Source organism: Phaseolus vulgaris, chromosome 7 (genome assembly GCF_051622355.1).
Source record: "Phaseolus vulgaris cultivar YP4 chromosome 7, ASM5162235v1, whole genome shotgun sequence".
In the NCBI taxonomy this organism is placed as follows: Eukaryota; Viridiplantae; Streptophyta; class Magnoliopsida; order Fabales; family Fabaceae; genus Phaseolus; species Phaseolus vulgaris.
This window is the reverse complement of record NC_143504.1, coordinates 48,236,823-48,259,723: the sequence shown is the minus strand read 5'-3', so window position 1 is coordinate 48,259,723 and position 22,901 is coordinate 48,236,823. Positions and strand designations below refer to the sequence as shown.

General features: G+C 31.7%; 4 protein-coding genes across 11 annotated transcripts; 1 reads left to right on the top strand and 3 right to left on the bottom strand.

Moving 5' to 3' along the window:
* Positions 1-149: 149 nt before the first annotated feature.
* Positions 150-2,358, bottom strand: LOC137829692 (Ubiquitin carboxyl-terminal hydrolase family protein). Of its 2 annotated transcripts, XR_016523562.1 has the most exons (2): positions 970-2,358; positions 150-596 (listed from the first exon to the last, which is right to left on the bottom strand). XR_016523562.1 is itself a non-coding variant. In XM_090305405.1 (1 exon), exon 1 carries the CDS (start codon positions 2,207-2,209, stop codon positions 1,055-1,057), a length of 1,155 nt encoding a protein of 384 aa, XP_090161531.1. In that variant the 5' UTR covers positions 2,210-2,321; the 3' UTR covers positions 827-1,054. The 2 variants fall into 2 exon arrangements, 1 of the variants encoding a protein (XP_090161531.1); XM_090305405.1 differs by lacking the exon at positions 150-596 and having other exon boundaries at positions 827-2,321.
* Positions 2,359-8,051: 5,693 nt separating this feature from the next.
* Positions 8,052-12,509, top strand: LOC137829690 (ELKS/Rab6-interacting/CAST family protein). 7 transcript variants are annotated; one of them, XM_068636573.2, is made up of 9 exons: positions 8,052-8,135; positions 8,648-8,711; positions 9,235-9,397; positions 9,498-10,282; positions 10,522-10,695; positions 10,781-10,897; positions 11,168-11,347; positions 11,597-11,643; positions 12,008-12,509. In XM_068636573.2, exons 2-9 carry the CDS (start codon positions 8,664-8,666, stop codon positions 12,336-12,338), a joined length of 1,845 nt encoding a protein of 614 aa, XP_068492674.2. In that variant the 5' UTR covers positions 8,052-8,135; positions 8,648-8,663; the 3' UTR covers positions 12,339-12,509. The 7 variants fall into 7 exon arrangements, with proteins under 7 accessions (XP_068492674.2, XP_068492672.2, XP_068492670.2 ...); XM_068636571.2 differs by having other exon boundaries at positions 8,052-8,179; XM_068636569.2 differs by having other exon boundaries at positions 8,052-8,179; positions 8,640-8,711.
* A 1,914-nt stretch (positions 12,510-14,423) lies between these two features.
* Positions 14,424-16,255, bottom strand: RTFL14 (ROTUNDIFOLIA like 14). The gene has a single exon (XM_090305456.1). The coding sequence runs from the start codon at positions 14,832-14,834 to the stop codon at positions 14,697-14,699; it is 138 nt and encodes a 45-aa protein (XP_090161582.1). The 5' UTR covers positions 14,835-16,255; the 3' UTR covers positions 14,424-14,696.
* A 1,279-nt stretch (positions 16,256-17,534) lies between these two features.
* Positions 17,535-20,789, bottom strand: LOC150025963 (putative glutathione peroxidase 4). Its single transcript, XM_090304648.1, has 6 exons — positions 20,648-20,789; positions 20,396-20,472; positions 20,208-20,269; positions 20,012-20,130; positions 17,960-18,127; positions 17,535-17,811 (listed from the first exon to the last, which is right to left on the bottom strand). Exons 1-6 carry the CDS (start codon positions 20,699-20,701, stop codon positions 17,779-17,781), a joined length of 513 nt encoding a protein of 170 aa, XP_090160774.1. The 5' UTR covers positions 20,702-20,789; the 3' UTR covers positions 17,535-17,778.
* Positions 20,790-22,901: the final 2,112 nt, after the last annotated feature.

The following is a 22,901-nucleotide window of genomic DNA, read 5'->3' as shown; positions in this document are numbered from 1 at the left end:
TGTGACGACTCTGTAGGTGACAACAAACTATTCTAAATGAGGGTTAGAATCACCAACCTTGTTCCTGAACAATGTTTAGAATAACTCATATCACAAAGGATGAGAAACGTGGGCAAAGGATGTATTAGATAATTCGCAAATTACTAACATGCAGAAGTGGTGGACCTTTCTAGCTGAAGGTCATATAAATTAGAATTTTTTTAATGTGAGAAATATATCTAATCCAGTGCATGAGTGAAACTATTCCTTGGACTTGAACCCGTAACCTACAAGCCACAAGGCAACAACTTTACCATTGCGTAACATGCATGATTGCTTAACAAATTTCATTTCTGTACGCTTTCCTCATGTGTTCCTTGAAACATGAAAAGATACTTCATTGCCGCTCTAAGCTAATTTGGTAACAGAATTTGATCATCATCCAACAATGCAACTTATTCTTTCCATCCTTAGCACATATATAATGTATTTTTTTCTCTTTGAAGGAACCTCCATAGGAAATACTGTGTTTTCCACATCTTGTTGCATCCAACTGATGTACTGCAGGTTTGATCTGATGCCAGAAGCACTATTTGGAGCACTGTGTTGGTAAATTCCTAAATTTTAAAGCACACTGAATTTAGATTAATTCACAACCTCCATCTACCAAGTCTAACATAGATATCATGCATCTCAAAGATTGATAAAGTTGATTGTTAAATAGGCCAAACACTCATCTTCCAACATTTTTAAGTTGAAATCAAAATATTTCAAGGAATATAATGTACACTCTGATTTCTGATATTATGTTAACTGAGAACCAACATCACAAGTAAAAGGGACATTATTTAAAGGGAAAAATGATCTATAGACATATTACTAAGCCAAAAACTGGTAACCGAAGCATCTTTCAATAAAAGAGTCATAAGAGGTAGCCATTAAATTTTTCTACAACAATTCATGCACCTTAAGACTAACTAACAATCATACCAAGTGAGAAGGCTTGTACCAGCCAGCAACGGTCCTCACAAAAATCTTCAAAAATTGAAAGCTCTTCATATCAACACATATACTTTCAATCACCAACTTTCGAGGCCAATAACTGCATACCTTCCTTAATCTTTTCTTGCTTCAACCTCAATTGCTCCTCTCTCTGCCGCCACCCTTCCTGCAACAACTCAACAAATTTGTCTTTTATCCGAAGCAACGGATCACGGTCAACCAACTCCTCACCTCTGTATGCTTCTCTCAACAATGCCGTTTCAATCCCACCTTTCAAGGACAAATAGAATATCCCCGAATGCCGGGTAAAAGTGCTGGAAAAAGCATTGGAAAACCTATACTCATCGCAAAACTTTCCAAGGATCGGGATAGGAATCCTCTTATACAAGGAAAGAGAAAGCAGTTCATGGAACACTCCAACGGATCTCTTCTCCATCTCTCTGGAAGCCTGGTCCAAATGGGACACATCCTCATAAGGGGATACATAATCAAGCTCCATCCAATCCCTAACCCACTCCCTCATCTCCTTCTTCATCACAAACCCTGGCGGAAGCTGCACATTGAAACTTGGCCTGACCCTAATCCCCATACGCTCACTCTCCTCCTCAGCCCTTTTCTCAATAACAGATTTTGCAAACTCGGGGTTCCAATCAACCAATTCAAGAAACGATTTCCCCTCCCCAGGAGACCCAGTTAACCTGAAATATTGCGGATACCGAGGAACCAAATCAACCAAAAAATCATTAGGGAACCCGAACTCCCTCTTCACGTGAAGCAACTTATCAGCACTAAGAAACTTGCTCTTGGACATCATTAACAGTTTGCACAACTTGGAGACAATGAAGGGTTCGTTCTCGGAGAAAATCCGTTGCTCTTCCTGGAGAAAACGATGAAGGCGGTCGGTGGGGCGGATGAAGCGGACCGGTTCGGTTTTGGGTTTGATGCGGTCATAGTAGACATCGAACAAGCCGGGGTTTTGGTGGATAAAGGTTTCGGCTTTGACCTTTAGGCGCATCCTTTCGCGGCGCTTCTCGAGGTAGCGTAGAGAAATTACTTGGCCTGGTTCGTTGAGGACTTCTTTGACGACGCGGGCACATTGCTTGTAACGCTTGTCGTGCTCTATGGCTCGGTCCAGTGCTGGGTCCTTGCGCCACACTACTTTGAGACTTGATATACATCTTGTGTTGTTATGGTAGATAACAGTGCGGGTTTTGGTTTTGCAGAACATACCTTGAACTTCAACCAGCCGCACAGGCACAGTCAGAAGCACCACACTGCTATGTGATGAGAGCAATGCTGGAACTTGCGACTGTTGCAAATTGACACACCAAACTAGGGCCTGTTTACAGTAATGGTGTTTATGCCACTATTCACACCACTTTTTGCTTCTTCTCACTCCTCCTATAAATTTTATTAAAGGCTTTTGATATATTGTTTTACCACCTCTACACTACAATTACAATAAATATTAATATTTATAATAAAAAAATAATTATTATTTTTAATAAAAGTATAAGCAAAATGTAAAATGTCAAAAAATAATTAAAATTAAAATTAAAAAAATTTAAAATTTCTATAAATAATTACATATTAATATTTATTGAATTGTAGGTAAAGCAACTCTTAAATAAACATTTTTGTTTTATTAAATAGGAAAATGTTTACAAGAAAATTGTACTATTTAATTACCACGTAATTTTTTATAACAATTTTTTGCTATAAATTTTTTTAAAGCAGTTTTATATTGTTATAAATTGTTGATTGTTGTTAGTCTCAGTGGCTAAAGATTAATTATGCATGTGTAAGAACTAAAGCTTAAAATTTGTTCAAAAGAAAGATTATATAAGACCAAATGATTACTATAACCTTTCTTTTACTATTTACTATAAATCTAGTCCAATAGGGGTTTTATTATTTTTTATATATAAATTCCATATATCAGCCATAATAATGATAATTGGTTTTTATTATTTGCTATAAATCTAGTCCAATAGGGGTTTTATTATTTTTTATATATAAAATCCATATATCAGCCATAATAATGATGATTGGTCTTGACTTAATCATTCTTTTAAATGCATTTAAATGAGGATCATAATGAGAATATGAATCCAATGCATTTGTTATGGTTTATAACTAGGCATATTTTATGATTAAACTTTCCATATTGCCCAGAAAATGGGCATTGGGCTTTTCTTTTGATCTTCTTCATTTCACATTAATTTTTTTCTATGAATATATATACTTATTAAGTTGTTAAATGAAATGCGGTTCTTTAAAGAATGAAACATTGAGATAGTTCAGTGATGTGAAACGTGATAGAAAATGTGTGGTAATCTATACTTCTTCACAATAGAACTTGATACAGGACCCAATTAGTCCATAAATTATAAATTTGGGCTTGATTACAAATTTTAGTTTTTTGAAACCTTGTGAGCAACTCCATTTATAAATAGGATTTTCACTGTGTTGATTCCTGCGAGAAAAAATGTACTTCAAATTTGATTTTAATGACATAGATTTGAGTTTTGGAGCATGTATTATTCCAAAACACCTTATACTATGTATTCAAGAAAAAAACGTAAGCATTCTTAGTTTCAAAGGTGAAGTTAAAATATATGGCCTTAAAAAAGAAGGGAGGGGGGGAAGGGGGGTGAATTGTTTAAAAGGGATTTTTGAAAACTTTTTCAGGTTTAATGAAATTCTTTGTATAAATCCATAACAGGAATCAAGTTAGCCAATAACTCAAGCAGATATACAACAATACACAGAAAAACAATTGGTTGTTTATATCAGTTAAGCTTAAAACATAATTTAAATGAGTTCAGGGTAAGAGAGAATAACACAAATAGTTTGTACTGGTTCACTCTTAAGCCAAGAGCTACATCCAGTCCCCAAAAAACCACTGGGTAATCCATTAAGCAATCAAACCAGATTACAAAACATAAATCACCAAAGTAGTGACATTGAACCCTTTAAGAAACACACTACCTTTGGCAAACCACACCAAGAGTATTGATCTTGAACACCTCAAGAACACACAACACTCCTTGACAACACAACACCAGAAATACAGTAGGTTTAGAAAGGATTACACCTGATCACAGTACAATCTGAATTGAATACAATTGCAATCTTATTCCACTCTCACTTGAAAATCCAAAGCTTGAAGTGAATCTTGAAATCTTAGAATCAAATCTGTCAAACTGAATTTCTCAAAAATGTTTCTTACTCGTTTGAAAACATAAACAAACCATTTATATTTTCCAAAGATTGGTCAAAGTATTTAATGAAGGAGCGTATTCAATTAGAAAACATTTAAAACAGATTCACCATTCAAAACTGAATTCTGTTAGGATTTTCAAAGAAACAATCGGTTGAAACAGTTTCAACCTTTTTCAAAACTCCTAGGAGTAAAACAACTGGTTGATTTGACAAAACAACAGGTTGTTTTTTACTTAGTTGGAAAAACACTTGATTTCAAAAAGGTTTTAATTCACATTAGTTTTAGATTCAACAAATGAGTGAATCACACTTTAATATACCCAGATCCCACCTAAACACAGCAACAACACCAGTCTTTCATCAAACACCTTAGATTTGGATTTTTCAAAGCACTTGATCACACTTGATCAACATTGTATTCTATTACATGCTTAGTAATATCTATATTGTATTTTGAACAGTAATACATATAGTTTTTTTCATGATGAAAAACAGGTAGTCACTTTATGATTTGTTACAAGAGAAATATGGTAACTGATATTTGAAGTGTGTTTTTGTGTAAATTGTGTACTTTATTCTTTTGTTTTGAAATTTAAAGAACCACATTTACTATGGTGTCTGATTTTTGTTTTCATTGTGCAGGGTGCATGGTATGATGTCCATGATGTAATCTTATTTTGTTTTTTTTTATACTTGTATAACAAATTTAATATAGATGTAGTTCTTTTTAGACTAAGAGGAAATGAATACTTGACAAGTGTAAGTTGAAAAAAAAAAAGAATAGAAGACTAACATCATATTGTAATTACAAAATTTGGGGAACATTTTATTCATACTTAAGCATTTGTTAAGTTTATTTTTGGAATGTATTTGCTTTTTGGTGTTGTAAATCGATAATGATATTTGTTTACTTCACTATTGTTCGTGTTCAAATTTTATTCATATAACAATGTTTAAGCAATGATTCATCATTTTTCATATTTTTTTATTTATGACATGTTTTTAATTATATTGCACATAATCCACCACCAATGAGATGAAAATTGTAAATAAACACCACTCGAAGGCAAATCATCTCTTTCTTTGTCGTGCTTGATCCTGAGGGTCACCTAAGTGGAGTGTATGAATGTGAGTTGGGGGAAACCATGTAGTGGTGGTGATAGGAGACCTTGTAGTTTAAGTGGTGACCTAAGTGTGTACAAATGGTGACCCATGACATGGTTTTTGCATGGTCATGTGTTTCATGTTGGTTATTGGGATTCAATGATTGGCAGTGTATGATGTGTGTCAAGGCACCTAGGTGGAGCGTATGAATGTGAATTGGGTGAGGGAAACCATGTAGTGGTGGTGATAGGAGACCTTGTAGTGTAAGTGGTGACCTAAGTGTGTATAAGTGGTGACCCGTGACAAGGTTTCTACATGGTCATGTGTTTCATGTTGGTTATTGGGATTCAATAATTGGCAATGCATGATGTGATTCCAGGACCAACTGGTAATGTGCAAGTCGTTATTCTAACACCACTTACCTCGACTCACCACATTTCAACCCTCACAACACCAAAACACCACATCTAAACATTCACTTGGATGGTTACATGATAGTGAACAAAGTTGTTCATAAGTCACCACCAAAAAACGAATGGGTCACCATTTAGCTTGACATACCACATTTTAAGCTACCCTTAGAATATTCAATTCTCAAACCTCCAATGAGCTTACTAGGCTCCCATCTCAACCCTCACAACACAAAAAACACAAGATGCAAACATTCACTTTAATGATTACATGACAGTGCATAAAGTTCTTCATAGGTCACCACATAACAAGGAATGGGTCACCACTTACCTCCACACACCACATTTTAGGTACCCTTACAATATCCAATTGCCTAACCTCTAATGAGCTCACTGGACTCCCATCTCAACCCTCACAACACCAAAAAATGACATGCAAACATTCACTTAGATGGTTACATCATAGTGCACAAAGTGCTTTATAGGTCACCACATAAAAAGAAAGGGGTACTACTTAGCTAGACATACCACATTTCAAGCTACCCTTAGAATAATCAATTGTCTAACCTTCAATGAGCTCATTGGACTCCCTTTTGAACCCTCACAACACCAAAAAAGGACATGCAAACATTCATTTGTAAGACAACATGATAGTGCACAAAGTGCTTCATAGGTCACCTTATAAAAATGAATGGGTCACCACTTGCCCATGTTAGTGTGACTAATTGAGTACATTAACATTCACATTAAAATCTATCACCAGTAACTCAGAAGACACACAAAAAGTTCAAAACCAGTCCCAAAATCGCAGAGCACAAAACCCTAAACAATAAAATCCAAACTAATTCAAACTCCAAAACTCAAAAAGCACAACACCAAACAAACAAATGAAATAACACTACACTGAAAGCTAAAAAATGGAAATCAAACCAAAAGCAAAACAATCAAACAAATAACCCCAAAGCAAACGAACCAAGAAAACATACCTCAATCCAAATCGCACTCCCAATCCAAAACCCTAAACCCCTCAAAATGGCAACACACATCTCCTATACTTCCTTCTCCCTTCAAAATGGCAATGCACCTCGCCTAAAATTGTAATATAGAATGTACTGGAGTTTGAATCCTCTCTCCAACTCACACTCCAACACTGCTCCAAATGTAGAGGAACCCCCAATTTAAATTCTCTCCAATTCACGCTGCAACAATGTTCCAAATGTATAAGAAGCCTCAATATTACGGTCATTGAATTCTAAATTTTAAATTTGTCCACAATAAAATATGAGTACCACACTATAATAAAAAAATTATTTTTTGCGTCATGTCAACAGTTGTATCCTGACGCAATAATATTGTGGTTGTCTAAATATCAGTACTCTATTAAATACCCCTTAAAAAGTACTCCACCAACAATATTTATAAACAATAGATTTATTGGTATTTTTATATGATATTTAACTTTGATATTTTTATTGAATATGGAATTCAAACTCTAGGAAGGTAGGTATTAAGCTTTTTGGTATTTATCAAAGTCTCAATTTAGTTAGGTTATGGAAAAAATTAAACTCACAAAGACTTTTTTATTTTCCAAAAGGGGTAATCATAATCTATGTAGGACTACAATAGAAAAGATCTCGCAATAATTATGGGAATGTTAATTTCCAAGAAACTTCCATTGAAGGAAAGTACACAACTAATAGTTTGAAAATAAAATATTCAAGGTCTATCATCATCTTTGAGAATTCTCTTATTAATATTTATTATATTTTACTTGCAGTTTTAATTGATGGTATTTCTATTACTTCTTTAGATCCTCGCCATGTTAAACTTTTACTTATCTTAATGTATAGAAAATATTAATTATTAAAAGTCAAGTATATAAATAAATACAAATAAAATGAAAATTTGAAAGAATGGATATAATATTGAATGTTAAATATATAATATTAGGATACCATATTCGGTATAATAGTTTTTGTAAATAAATAAAGGAAATACTAAATCTTTAATAAGTATGAGACGATAATGGACAAGATAGAGAGGAGATAAATTAAACTTGGATAATTTGACGGAAAAAAAATACAAAAAGTTTGGATTGTGTTGTATAAGAGGAAGGGTATAATGAGTATTATACTATTCAAATATTTTATTTCTTGTTAATTTATTTAAGTTATATAATTTTAAAATTTTATTATTATTCATCTGCTTTTGTTACATCAAACAATAAAATATTTATTTGTTTCATGTTATAATATTTTTATTTTTATTCTCTTTATTTCTATTTTCAGACTAAATAAATATATAAATAATGAAATTTGGGTGTTAGGATTTGGATTTGGCCCTATTCTTTTGCATTTGATCTGAAAAACCCTTCATTTGGATGAAATTGACAATAATATCCAATAACTTAGCTTGGTGAGTTTTCATATTTCCAGAAAATAGGAAATTGCGTAATTTAGGTATGCTCCCCAATTCAATTCTACTTTCACACTGACTGGTCAAGATCACTCATCTCTTCTCCCTCTTCTTCTCTTCCATCCTCAATTCTTCTCTCTCTTTCTATTTTTTCTCTTCCCAATTATCTTAACCCTATTCAAAATAAGGTATCTTGATGAAGCTTTTATTTTTATTTTTCGTATCGTGAGTGACAGGGTTTTTCACTTTTAGCATTAGCAAGCCATTTTTGCTTGCCAAAGGGTTTAGCAAAAATAATGAAAAGCGGTGTGGGGGAGACGGAAGAAAGAGCCTTTAATTTTGCATATTCAAACAGCTGGCTTGGGGTTATTTGATGTCGTTTTTAGCACGAAATCTATTCATAATTTATGAACCCTAATTTCATTGCTTTGAGGTTTTAACCGTTTACGTGTTTTTTACTTTTACATAATTAAAATATTAATATTAAAAAAATCTCTTTTTTAGTTTTGCAGATTGTCCATCTTGATCATGGGTTTCAATTCTGTTTATAGAAGCTTGCAGGAGTTATTTCCGCAGGTACAATTATTTACTTTTTTCCCCAAAAGTGTTATTGCACATTAATACATTGTTATTTTGTTTGAAGTATAACTATTAGTTGCTTTGTGATCTAGTAGTGTTTTTTGGATTATAGTTCTGATTTGTGAAGTTGATTTGGAATTCCAATATTATACTAATAAAATAAAAATAAAGATTATTGGACTCTGTAGTTGAGCATTAAGTGCATGAACATGTATAATTTGAATGAATAGATATTGTTTCGATTGTTGCTATTAGTTTCTCTGTTTTTGGTATGGGAGACTGGATAGTGGTTGTATTTCGTACCAGTATTAGAAGTACAAATTATATTCAACTGTTAAGAAATTCCTTGTTGTAGTTGACATATTCTTGAGAATGAACTTACTGGTGCCAAGAATTATATAAATCATCAAACATTCTGTAATCTCAAGTATTTATATAGATGTACTAATCTGGGAATGTGTCTAACTTGTTATCCATACTAAGTCCCGACTGAAGTTGTTTATCAATTTTCTCCGAACAGGTTGATGGTAGGTTACTGAGAGCTGTGGCTATTGAACACCCAAAGGATGCTGATCTCGCTGCTGGAATTGTTCTTTCGGAAGTCATCCCGTTCATGTCCAAAAAATTACCCCATGCAACTCTTCCCCAGGACAATGCCCATTGGGCTACACTAAATGTTGAAGGTGGAGTTGCTTCTTTTGTACATTCATTTCTATATCACTGCACCTTGTTTGCATTGATCCGGTTTACTAATATATCTCTTCCGACATGTTTAAAATGTAGCTGAAAGTGAGGAGGAAGGCAGTAGTTTGAGGCATCGTCAGCTTGTTCAAGACATAGATGTGGGGCCTTCTTCTGCTCCACATTCTATATATACCAAAACAGCTGATTATTCTTTGGTACCAGATTTGAATGAAGCTCTGGACAAGTCTACATTGTTGAATGTCAGTAATTCAAATGATGTTACTGAAAAGTTTCTTGGAATGGATGATATGAAGGAGCTAGATGTTTTTCAGAATTTTGAAGATAACTTCACTGAAGAGATCTCAAACAAGATTGCTTTGGAGACATCAAATGGATTTAGTCAGGAAGATAATGAAATTTTTTATCAGAGACGACGTCATGTTGATGTTGAGTCTGAAAACTTTATTTCTTCTGGTATATGTCAAGAGATGGAACCTGAGCATAATTACCATATCAAGGAGGCTACTTCCACTAAAAACAATGGAAATGGGACTGGAAACCATTTAAATGAGGAGTGGGTAGATTTTGTAGGTGCTTCAGCTGATGATTATAATGCCACTACAAGTCACATACTGGAGGATTCTGAAGCTAACTTGATTGAGTTAAAAAGTTCTGAGGCTCAAGCAGTTTCCCTTGCCCAAGGGAATACACAAAATTCTATAGATAGTCTTCAATTAGAATTGGATGCTGGGTTTTCTAGTGTTGGTGACAAAACTAGTTATGTTGAAGATGATATTGGTGGGAAGAATGAAGTTAGCCAATATAGTCAAGTATGCAGAATTGATCTGCTTGAGGAAATCATTGATGACGCCAAAAGTAACAAGGTATTAGTAGTCCTAGATTTCATTTTTGGATGTTAGGAATACTAGCTTTATAACAATATATCATATGTGACAGAGGTTATGGAGGTGACGTTAAAATCATTGTTGTTGTACTGAATGATTAAACAATAGAGTAGATATCATAGTGATGTATAAGCCTTGTTAATATAGAATGATATGCTTATAGTTTGGTGGTAACTTTAATACTTGTGACATCTTAAGATAATTTGACATTGATGCAGAAAACCTTGTTTTCATCAATGGAATCTCTTATCAACTTGATGAGGGATGTGGAACTTCAGGAGAAAGCTGCAGAGCAGGCCAGTATGGAAGCTGCTACTGGAGGGTCTAATATTCTAGCCATGGTAGAAGGATATAAAACAGTGCTGGAACAAGCTAAAGAAGCAAATGACATGGTTGTATCAAAGTCGCAAAATCTTTTGCATTTATTGTTTTGTATGAGATGAGCAAAAAATATTTATTGTCAACTTGTTCTTGCAGCATGCAGGAGAAGTTTATGGAGAAAAAGCAATTCTGGCAACTGAACTGAAGGAACTTCAATCACGGTTACTCAGCTTGTCTGATGAACGGGATAAGTCTCTTGCAATTCTGGATGAGGTGCTTTGCACTTTAGCTTTTTCTTAGAAATTTAATCATCATACCTTTGCTGCACATATTTCTGCATTTCAGAATACCTTGAACACCATCCTAACTAGTGTAATAATCACTCTTCTCTATTATAGCATAATAGCTAAGGAAGGCATGTGATTTAAAAAATTGGTTATGATGCAAAAATATTCCTCTGTGCAATTGGATTGATTAACTAGACGATTAAGATGTAAAATTGCTAGCATCTTATTTGGTTAATTTCTTTGTTCTGGCTTCCAGATGCGCCAAATTCTTGAAGCACGACTAGCTGCAGCAGAAGAATTGAGGAAAGCAGCTGAGAATGAAAAACTGGAAAAGGAGGAATCTGCACGAAAGGCTCTTGCTGAAGAGGAAAAATTGGTGGAGAAGGTACTACATGAATCAGGAAGACTACAGCAGGAGGCAGAAGAGAATTCGAAGGTTACTTGTCTTTCTCATCCTTCTGAACCAGTCCATTTATTCTACATGTAATATTTGGGACAAAGCTCCTATAAATGAGCTTGTTTTTAAAGTGAACCAGGGTTAATCTGCACTTAAATCTTGTGGTTTAAGATCATAATCCATCTTAAATTAAATTAAGGAATGGTACACCCTTATTTATTTTAGAGGCAAACTCAAGTTTTTCGTTGATATTTTATGATGTTTATTTTGACCTTTTAATCTCTGCAGTTACGGGAGTTCCTCATGGATCGAGGGCAGGTTGTTGATATGTTGCAGTAAGTTGTTTTTCAGTTTAAACAATGTTGCATTTTTCTGCCTGTTTCGGGTATTAATATTTTTTAATCCAATTCTCTTAGATGTTAATTATTAATTCCTTTTGAAAATTACTGTCGGTTCCAGATTATTAGATTATGACCAATACGTTATACTTTTAAATGGTCATTGTCGTACTAGAAGGCATTTTGTTTAACATCATTTCCCTGAAATTGTTGTTTCGATCTTTTACTAGGACTTGGAATATTTTTTCCTTTCTTCCCTCAACATGCATATCTGTGTATTATGTTATCAATTGACCGTTTGTAGTTGTAGTATTTTTGTACTTTCTAATCTAATATATTTACTTTTGATTTAACTTTGCAGAGGAGAAATTTCTGTTATTTGTCAGGATATTAGGCTCCTAAAAGAGAAATTTGATGCAAATCTTCCATTGAGTAGATCCTTCACCTCAAGCCAGACCACTTGCAAGTTAGCTTCATCAGGTACGTCCCACAAAACCATGGCATCTGACGTAGGTTCTGTGCATAGTGATTCATCTGAAAGAAGAAAGACAAGCCGGGTAACTTCAAGTGAAAGCCTTTCTTCCAAAAGTGGGCACGACGAGGAAAAATCCAAAGCTGATCACAATGCTCTTCTTGATGATGGGTGGGATATTTTTGAGAAAGATGCAGAGCTGAATTCTGAAGTTTACTGACTGTTTGGTCTGCTGAGGGGGAAAAACACAGTAGTTCGTGCTATTGTTTATAGAACAAAATAAACGTTAGAATCCATGGATGTCACTGATTAGTTGTGATCTGAATATTTTTGCTATATATATATTGTTATGCAATTTTTGTATATAAAAACGTCCTTGAGAATTACTTGATTTCTTCTGTCACCTGTAAAATGGTTATTGCTATATCTTTATCTTCATTTAATTACAGAGAGGGCTGTGCAGGCAAACCACATGAGCCCTGTGTTTAGATGTGAAGAAAAAAAAGAAATAGAAATTATGCAAGTTGATAAAAGAGAATAAAATTATATAAATTGAGTATTGAATTGTTTGATTGAAGAGAAATATTAAAGAAATTTGATTAATTGTTTTCTAGTAATTTGGTTTGATTATTTGAAAGGAAATAAATTAGTAAATTTATACTTTGGTAGAAGTTACAGAAGCCCAGGGGAGGAAATTGGACTCCCAAGGTGAAGCATTATTATCAAGTCTCATCAAGCTAAACATTTGAAGGATAAAAGGTAATTTGAAAACGAAGTTATGTGATTTTCACCATTTACTCAGCAAACAGATGAAACTCATAACTAACATTTTATTTCAATGTTTTTTTTCTTCTCCAAACCAATCACAGTATCAGAGTGTACATGAGTCAAATTCATCTAGAACGGTCAGTTTGGGTATATACACACGCAAGGGCTTCATTCAATAGACCAAAATTTTATAATTAAAACAGTGAAATTTAGGAGAAAAAAAATATAGATATCAAATTTATGAAATGATAAATAGTAAAGAATTTAAAAATTGCAATGAATCCAGTTTTTAACAAACTCCAACATTTGAAGCTAACAAATCATTGATTATATTATACATGTCCATTTGATTGTGCGGTGAAATGAAAAACAGAAAAAGACAGGAGGGAAGTAAATAATGTTCTCTTATTTTGCGCGTTAGGTTTTTCCACTACCAGTTCACGTGTCTCACCATAGAAAAGGTTTTCTTTTAAGAAACATTCTTGTTTTTCCAGCCTTTCTACTATTTGGCTCTTTACTACTTATGTCTTGTGTGCCATCATCTTCCATTCCATGACCAATTAATTTTGTATATATTTTATTGCAAACTAAAGTTATGGTCGCTACTGATATATGACAAAATCACTATGCTGCCCTTATCAACTGTTCTAGATTTTTAAATCACTAAGCTCAGTAACAACTAACACTTTACAAACAAATATTTAATATAAAAACCAAATAGTCTTACTAACTATACATTCTATAAGAATAAATAAGATTTAACTAGTATTTTAATATGGACATTATGCATAATAAATTTTTGTTTTTATGTAACTAAAATTTATAATAAGTTGATGCTTCTAAATATATAAATTATAATTAGAAATGTTATAATTTTAAACTGATAGTTTGCAAATAGAATTGGACAGAACTGTTTAATTATGTTGAGTTGAACATTTACCAGTATATAAATAGTTTTAATTAATTAATTAATAGTGTCAATGGTCTGTTAGAATGAAACACATTTTGGAATAAGAACCAACAAATTTGATTTCAAATTAGGGAGTAGTGATCCTTATTGAAAGAACTAGAAATTGGCACTAAACAAGTTAAATGTCCATCAAATCCATCTGGAATTGGAGTCCCATTTCAATTTAAAGAGAACACAACATTTCAGATTTATTCAATCCAGGAAAGATTAGTCAACATGAGGTTGTTTTCAGAAGTAACAGAACAGAAGAAATTACTATATCAATCAAGTTATTCTTGTGAGTAGAATTTTTTGTTGCAGACAAAGAGAGAAGTAATTTAGGATGAGATTTTCTACAACAGCAGGATCGTGAAGTGTGTCATCATGAATTGACAAAATGTAGTTATGGCCTCTTAAATAGGCCATATTATGAAGAAACTTCTGTAAATAAGTGTTGGTGAACTCTCTGAATAAGTCAACTAATCATTAATAATGGATTGGAACCTTTTACTCCAGAAAATTTAGCCTGGTTTGTATATGTTATTGTGTGAGTTTTGTTGTGTGTGTGATATCAAAAACACTTAAACATGAGACTGAGTTGTATCTTCATTTTGAATTATAAACAGGCTGGTTTGTAATTTACATGTTGAGAAGGAACTCCTGCTTCATATAGCCCCTTTAGTTACCTACTCTATCCCCTAAACTCTCCCCTTTTAACAATACAAGTCTCACTTCATCTCTTCACACTCAGTATGGTGTTCAGCAAAAATGGAAACCTAACTTCTACTTAAACATAGCTCTAGCTCTGCCATTTCTTCAACTTGTAGTGCCACCAAGATCAAACTTTGATGATATTTAATTTCACTCGTGCCAGCACAAGAGTAACACAGTGCATCTCCAGATTATGTAAAGTCGTGTCCTCTGCTGCCGAACTTGTTTGGAACACCTCTCCCATGATCGAATCTTTGAACCCCTAACTGAGAATACACTGGCTGCCATTTTTTCTCTACTTCAAATTTGATGCCAAGTTTTTCAGGACTTGATGAAAACCTGTGCTTGCTGTCTGAATACTGAAGGGGAAGACTGGACCAAATATATAGGGGAAGAATTTGAAGATATGAAGGAAGCAAATTTGCGGTGGATGATTTATGTTCTTCTGGCCTTTGATTGCAGCTTTGGGACATGTCCCACTATCCACCTAAGATGACAAAGTTACACCCATGAGCCTGTCTCCTTTGCCAAACACGCTTGAGAGGGACTACTCATCCACTATTACTGACCAAGGGTTAACCTTGTCGCCCCATTGTTAATGCCTATCTCTTTTGTAGGATGTGTCTGCATCTAATTTGCTACAATGTTTGTTATCTTCTGTTTTGTTTTATTTTCTTTTGCATATTTAAATAAGACATCAATGGAAACCCCTTGTATCTATAAAAAACAAATGGTGATAATGTAAAATAATGAAATACATTGGTTGCTGCAACTTGTCAGCAAATAAAGACATTCTTAATGACAGTTATAAGTAGTAGGTCATAGGCCTAACCATTGTTAACCTGACTATTTATAGGTCAAATAAAATACTAAACCAGTCGGTGGATGAAGCATTGTAGTTCTAATCATGACTCAATAATAACGATGCTACAGTGTTTAAGTCCAAGTCATGGTTGACATGATTCATTGATCATCATGACAAAACCACTATTAATCATTCTGCTTCAACAAGCTGACTCATCAACACGATGCTTATACAATACGGACGACACTGTCTCTTGTCCCTTCTTTCTATGTTAGAATATTCCTTCTTCCCCTCAGAAGAGTTAAAATAACCTCAAATTCCATACCATGTTTTATGTACAGAAAATAAAACTGTCATCACTCAGACTCTATAACCCGCAGTGAAAGACTAAAAGACACAAAAAAACTCTACCTTTTATTAGCATACCATCCACATTACCCTTCCCCCCAGAAAAAAAAGGTATAAAAAGGGAGATTTCACATAAATTTGTGGGGTGATAAGTAAATAGAATACACCTGGATACTACTAGTAATGCAGTTAATGTATTCCTCCTGGGTTTGATGTTGAATACTCCTAAAATAGAACATGCCTTTCCGCACGAGGCCATAACACAATCATGTGTTCTGATTTTTCAAAGGGTTGTTGAAGGCAAAGTTGTGCCCTCTAGTAGTGGCCATGATCACGTGTACTGTGTTGCCTCAAAGCAAAACCAAGTCGTTGTCGTTGTCGACCTGACATGCCTTCCTCTTATCATTGCCGGCACCAGTAAACCACGTCAAATTCCTTCACATTCACTTCATGTTGAGGACCTTCCTTTCCTGCTGAATTTCATCTTCACAAATCGTGCTCTCACCCTCACATTTAAAAGATTAGTCCCACATCGCTATGTCCGCTATTCTAGAAGTGGACAGCGTCAACATAATTGGGCCACCCTCCATAATGTGATGCATTGGTTCAAGTACATTCACTCTTACACGTGTGTCTGCCTATCAATTCTCTGTCATGGGACCCGACCAACAACAAATTGAAATCTGAAGTTTGAAATTTTCATTGCCAAAAAGATAAGAAGATTCATTCTAGATAGAAGTGTAAAACAAAATTATGAACTGTTGTCAAGATGTTTGAACAAATTACCAACAAACACTTAGTTACTTTTACTATAAATTTTAAGCTTAAAAGGGTGAATTGTTTTTCCAAAACAAGAATATACTCTTTTATAAGAAAAACTGTGACAAACGAGTCCTTAGTTAATTTAGTTAGTGTAGTGAGATTAAGCATGCCAATAATTAGTATAATTTTACCATAAATGTCCTAAAAACTATTGAAATTTCATTCTTATGTCCCTATCTACTATTAGGAGGGGTTTTTTTATTGGAAGATTAGAAAGGAAGAGCCAAAAGTCTTAACTTGAAAAAATTGAAAGAGAATTTGTGTAAACATGGTTTGCTGTCCTTTTCCGAAAGACAAGGATGAGTAAAACAAACTGAAAGGATAAGATATTTGTGGTGCAGTGTGATAGTGTACCCCATTTGCTGCTCAAAACTATAACACAATAAAGTTTTAAATTTGAAAACTCATCTCTCTCTTACAATAAAGCTTCTCTTCATACAAGAATAAAGATTGTCTCAAGAGTCAAGAAAAAAAAACATAATAATAATTGAGGACACTAACTGCAGAAATAAAACAAAATACAGATGAGGGAGAAGGAATTTATCTGAAATAAAGATAACGATATGTTGCATGTATGCTTAGACCATTACTTGCAATAGTATATGTTATACATGTTTCTCACAATTGATGACAAGGAAATCCTACCTACATCTTATAAACAATTCAATCATTTTCACAATCATCCCTTTCACTCCATTTAAATAACATTGCATTATAAATACTTTATGTATTTGAAGTTATTTATGCCTTCTTTAAACTTAATTAATCCACCATACTTCATAAAAGTATAATTAGAAATATATGTATTTACATCTTCAAATTGTAAAATAATCAAAGTTTTGAAAAATAAAAAAAGTTAAAATAACTAAGCTTCAAATGGGAATATAAAATTAATTGTAAATACTATAAAAGTTAAGTCAACGTTTGACCGGTATTAAATTTCCATATAAAGTGGAAATGAGGTGTTTTTTTTTAACCTTAAGTTTTTGTTGGATATAATGACATAGGTGTACTTGCCAAAAACAAATTGAATAATATTTTCCTTGGAATAAAATTTAACAGAATAATATATATCGAAAGGCTGAAAATAAATTTCATACAATGATACAACATGAGAAATGAGAAGTAAAACCATGAACATAAATATAAGCTAAATAATCAATAGAATAAACATCAATCAAATCATCTTTTCTTTTCCTTTTTTTATTAGATATCTTGAACATGAGCACTAGTTTGAAATAATTGAAGAGGGGTCTTTCATTCCAAACGCAAGGCTTTCTTGATGTCATTCTGTCGAAGAAGAAGAAGAAGAAGAAAACACACAAAAAAACATGATTATGAGTAATTAAGTAAAAACTAACAAACATTGTGTAAGACTATTTATTTGAAAAGAATATTAAAAGTTCTGGAAAAGTATGAGAAAGAAAAAGGTTATTACTTCAATGGCTAATGGCTGAGTGGTTGGGCTATAACGGTTAATGACATGGCCTTCTTCATCAACTAGAAACTTAGTGAAATTCCATTTGATTCTAGAACTCACAAACCCAGATTTATTTGCTTTCAGGTATTTGTACACCGGTGTACTATCTGATCCATTCACACGCACCTACATCTCATCATAAAACATCAATTTCTCATATAAACTATATTTCCATACACAACTTTTTATTAAGATTTATATAAATTATAACTAAAGTAATAAATGTTAATTAATGATAAATAATATGTTTGAAAAAGTGTTTCAACATGCATAGTGAAATTATTGACTTGCAAAATTTGTTCATTATTTGGATTATGCAAATGCAATTTAAGTGAGTCAAGAGTAGTCTATACCCATAGCAGCAAGCTCTATAAAACTTCACCAAAAATTACATAATTCATAAGAGTGATCAGCACCAAAACATAACAACTATTTGTTTACCTTCTCTTTAGTTTGAGGGAAAGATAGGACTATAGTTGGAAAGCTTTCCATGATAAGATTTTTTTTTTTCTGTTTTACTCTAATAATATATTCTAATAATATATTGTACTAAATAATTACTTAAATAATATTATTTATTGAAATAATTTAAAATTTAATTTTTGAAAAATCAAATTTTGAACATAATTAAGTGAAATTTGAGCGAAATATCAATTGGAATTTAATTTTTGGAGAATTAAATTGTGATTTTTTTATTATTTTATTTAAAAGTAAAGAGAAGATAATTTTGAAATGAATATTATTTTAAAATAAACAGTTAAAATTTATTTTTAATAATATTATAGAATATATATATATATATAAATAAAAATTTAGAAAGATAATTATATTGAGGGGAAAATATGTTAATAAGAAAATTTAGTAGTAAAAATTAACATTTATAAATTTTGTAATAATTTTTTTTAATTTTGGTTTGAAAAATGTTATAGATAAAAGACGAAAGAAAGAATTTTTTAAAAAAGTGGGAAATCTTTATTGATCTCTGAATAATAAATATAATAATTAAAATATTTGTAATAAATATTTTCGTAAAATTATTCGAGATTTTTTTTTTTTTTTTATAAAAGACAGTAGTTCCCGTCTCCTATTGTTATTGTCACAATTATTTTAATAATTACGTGTATGATTAAAAATAAACTTAACATTTTATAAAGTAAAAGATTGAAACTTGGTTTGAAATATTTTTTAGCATAGGATTTAGTTTTACATTTACATCTATATTTTATTTATAAATAAATATTTATTAATATTACATTTTTTTAATTTAATACAAAACTAAATCACTTTTAAATATTTAATTTTATAAAAAATTAAATTTTCACATTTTCAGTAATTAGTAAATGCTTACATTTTCTAAATATATAACATTTTTTAAATAATTATTTCTGAATATAATTAATTTTCACTTTTTATTATATTTATCTTTCTAAAATTTATTCTTCAATATAATCTTTCCAAACTTTTACTTTTTAAAAAATATATTTTTCTACAATTTTATTCAAAAGATTTAATTTTAAGGATAATACCTTTTATTTTCCTTCAGTTTTAAATAAGAAAACAAAAACATCCAGAATACAGTACACTGGAAATAAAATATTCTGATTGTTATTTCTACCTGATTTCACCTAATCACGATTTAGAATTCAGTTGACATTAGGTTAAAATAAATTAGCCTCTAATATTCAGGAAAATATTTTACTATTACAGACAATATCATCTAATCTTCCGACAAACACCCAACATTTTAGGCTCATTTTCAAATGTGTGTGTCGGTTTGTTCCATTTCAAATGCAAAATAAAAGAAAGAAGTGCCTTAGAACATGCAAAAGAAGTTCTTAGAATAAGAAAGCTCTCTAATTATCCTTTGCCAATGTAACATCCTCAACAATATCTGGATCAAATTGCATTTGGATTAGAAAAATAAAAAACCAACAAATATCTCTTATGTTTCATTCATGTTTCTCCAAATACCAAGTAATGTCAGTTCCACAGAAAGAAGAAGCAAAGTACCTTTCCAAAAATGGGATATTCAGCTTTATATCTTGTACATGCAAAGTCATGTGCCTCTTGGCTAGTTCCAGGCTCTTTCTTCAAAAATTGGTTGCAAGGAAATGCCAATATCTCAAGACCTAAACATCAGTAGAACAGTGATCACTTTCCTTTTAGGCCAACCAAAATCTGAATAACTTCAAAATGAATACCATACCTCTGCTTTTGTATGTGGAATAAAGCTGAGTTAACTGGGTGTAATTGGCATCAGCAAATCCACTGTTTGTTAAATGTGCATCACTTCAGTTAGCCACCAAAGGAGTAGAAAAAACTATTTTGTGCTTTCTTTTGCTCATTAAGAAAGAAAACAAAAGAATGTTGTGCTAAAAAGTAAGACCAACCAACCATTTTGAAGCAACATTAACCACAAGAAGAACTTTGCCCCTGTAGGCGTTCAGGTTCACATCTTTGCCTCTGGCATCCTGTACCAATCACAGTCAATAAACTTATGTGAACATCTTCTATAACCCTCTTCTTTCTAAATTGATTTTTTTTCAGTATTGGTCAAAACTTACAAGATTTTGTACATTTTACTTTTTTTGACACATGATTTTAGACTTTTGTTTTGGCTGAGACATGGTAAGAAAAAAAGTGTACCTTGACAGTGAATTCATGAATAGAATTTTCTGAGATTGATTGAGAAGCACCCATTTTGTCTGTGTTCTAAGATGTGAATACTCTTGGTACCACTTCTTCTCTTTTCTTTTCTGATCTATAAGTAAGTCTGTTATATGTTCATGTCTTGCAGAATCAGAGTTCAAGCATTTATAGCAATCTGATTCAATAACTTGTTGGCACGAAAGCTCTTTCCCTTTCTCTTGATTCTAAATCTACTCTTACAAATATTATATTTTACTAGTATTTTCTTCTCATACGATTACAAAAGATTTGTTCTTCATGTGAATGAATTGGTGTTGCGCACCTCAATGTTTTTTAAAGTATTGAGTGGCCACCTTACACCCTGGAAACATAACATGGTTTGCATGACCTAAGAATGAGATTCAGTTCAAAAATAGTTCCTCTTATTGATTTGCACAGGATTTTATATACACTACAAAATTCAAAGCTAAAAAAGCACTACATATGATAGAATATTACACCAACTTATCTACTTGTTCACAGATGAAAAATGATAAAATCATGAAAGATGTATACACAATTTAAGTATGACCTAGATTAAAAGAGAAAAATATATTTCAAATGATAAAATGATGTATGTGAAATATCTTATCATCAAAATGTTCTAATTTATGATGGTTTGTTAGCTAAATGTGATATGAACTATTTTATTGATGTCAGTGAACCAATAATTTAATTGTTTTGTGACATGGTATATATATATAATATGAACAAACTTTGAAGTAAAAAATTTAAACATATATATTACCATTTAAAGTATTGAATTAAAATAAAATCTTTTTGCGTAGTAACATACTATTTTATTTCTTAATTATAATTAAAAACATCATATTAAGATTTTTTTATATTATAATATCGTTTTAAATGCAATACATTTAAAATAAATTATATAAATCTTTATCACTATGATCTAAATATATTTTAATTTTATATTCGCATTAATTATTTCCATCCCTTGTTACATTTAAAAAAATATACACTAAATTTAATTAATATAATATTAACTATATTTTTTATTTTATTATATATTATTTTTAGTAAATAAAATATTTAAAAATTTATGAATAGTAAAATTAATTTTTTTAAATATGTGGAATGTTTAAAAATATTATATTTAGTAAATGCAACATCTAAATATTTCACCAAGTTATTTGTTTGGCTATATATTATATTTAATGAATATAATATTTGATGTTAGGGCGGTTAAATATAATATAAGATTAATAAATTGATAAGTATATCTGGGAAGGTCACTTCTACTTATAATAATTAATTATGATAATTATTAAATGTAATATATATTTATAAATAAATAATGCAAGTATTAAAAGCGTAAAACCATTTTACTTGTCATTTACTCATCATCAGATTTTCATGATAATTGTTTTTATTATAATCACGTACTTATTCTTTACTTCTTAAATTTTGAAAAATGCCATGTTTCCGTAGATTATTTTTTCTTTACTTTCATACCTAATATTTTTACTGTATTTTAATGTGTTTGAGTCTTTGATAAGTAATAATTTGAATGTTAATATATAAATACAAAATAATTTATCTCACATTTTATTCCTAAATAATCACTACAAATCATAATTAAACCTAAAAATAAAAAATAATTAATTATTATATTAATTAAATTAGATATTATTAACTAAAAAATTATTTGTAAATGATATCGTACACTGATGCTTTCGATGTTCTTTTCAAATCTGTTAATATGCATTTGGTGACTGCGTCTCCTAGTGTTAGTAAAGCTACTAAGCTTTGGTGTTTGTCGATTCCTAATCTTGTCCAAAATTTCTTTGTCAATGATCAGTTTATTTCTGTAAATTGCCTTCTGCATGATAAATGTTTTAGCTTTGCAGGTGTTTATGTTGTTAATACATACTTGGCTAGATGGTTTTTGTGGAGGGATATTAGGTTCTTCACAGGGCCTTGGTGTATTCTGGGAGATTTTAATGTTATGCTCTCGGCGGATGACTGTAAAGGGGGTTGCTCCTAATCAAGTTTTTTGTAATGAATTCCTTAATTGGATTAATATTAATGATCTTTCTTGTATGCCTTTTACTGTATCTTGTTATACTTGGTGTAATGGAAGGAGAGGATTGCATAGAATTCATAGAAGACTGGATAGAACTTTATGTAATGGAGTGTGTCTGGATGAATGAGATTCTTGTACTTATCAAGTTCTTGTTAAAAATTGTTCTGA

What these genes read in the sequence shown, in the direction of transcription:
- LOC137829692 (XM_090305405.1), bottom strand. Translation starts at nt 2,209, where the DNA reads ATGTTCTGCAAAACCAAAACCCGCACTGTTATCTACCATAACAACACA.
- LOC137829690 (XM_068636567.2), top strand. Translation starts at nt 8,543, where the DNA reads ATGAACCCTAATTTCATTGCTTTGAG. An exon ending in TGCAGGAGTTATTTCCGCAG is followed by an intron (nt 8,712 to 9,234) that starts GTACAATTATTT and finishes TTCTCCGAACAG; the next exon opens with GTTGATGGTAGGTTACTGAG. An exon ending in AGGCAGAAGAGAATTCGAAG is followed by an intron (nt 11,348 to 11,596) that starts GTTACTTGTCTT and finishes TAATCTCTGCAG; the next exon opens with TTACGGGAGTTCCTCATGGA.
- RTFL14 (XM_090305456.1), bottom strand. Translation starts at nt 14,834, where the DNA reads ATGGCAGCCAGTGTATTCTCAGTTAGGGGTTCAAAGATTCGATCATGG.
- LOC150025963 (XM_090304648.1), bottom strand. Translation starts at nt 20,701, where the DNA reads ATGGGTGCTTCTCAATCAATCTCAGAAAATTCTATTCATGAATTCACT. An exon ending in TTCCACATACAAAAGCAGAG is followed by an intron (nt 20,131 to 20,207) that starts GTATGGTATTCA and finishes ACTGATGTTTAG; the next exon opens with GTCTTGAGATATTGGCATTT. An exon ending in AATATCCCATTTTTGGAAAG is followed by an intron (nt 18,128 to 20,011) that starts GTACTTTGCTTC and finishes GATGAGATGTAG; the next exon opens with GTGCGTGTGAATGGATCAGA.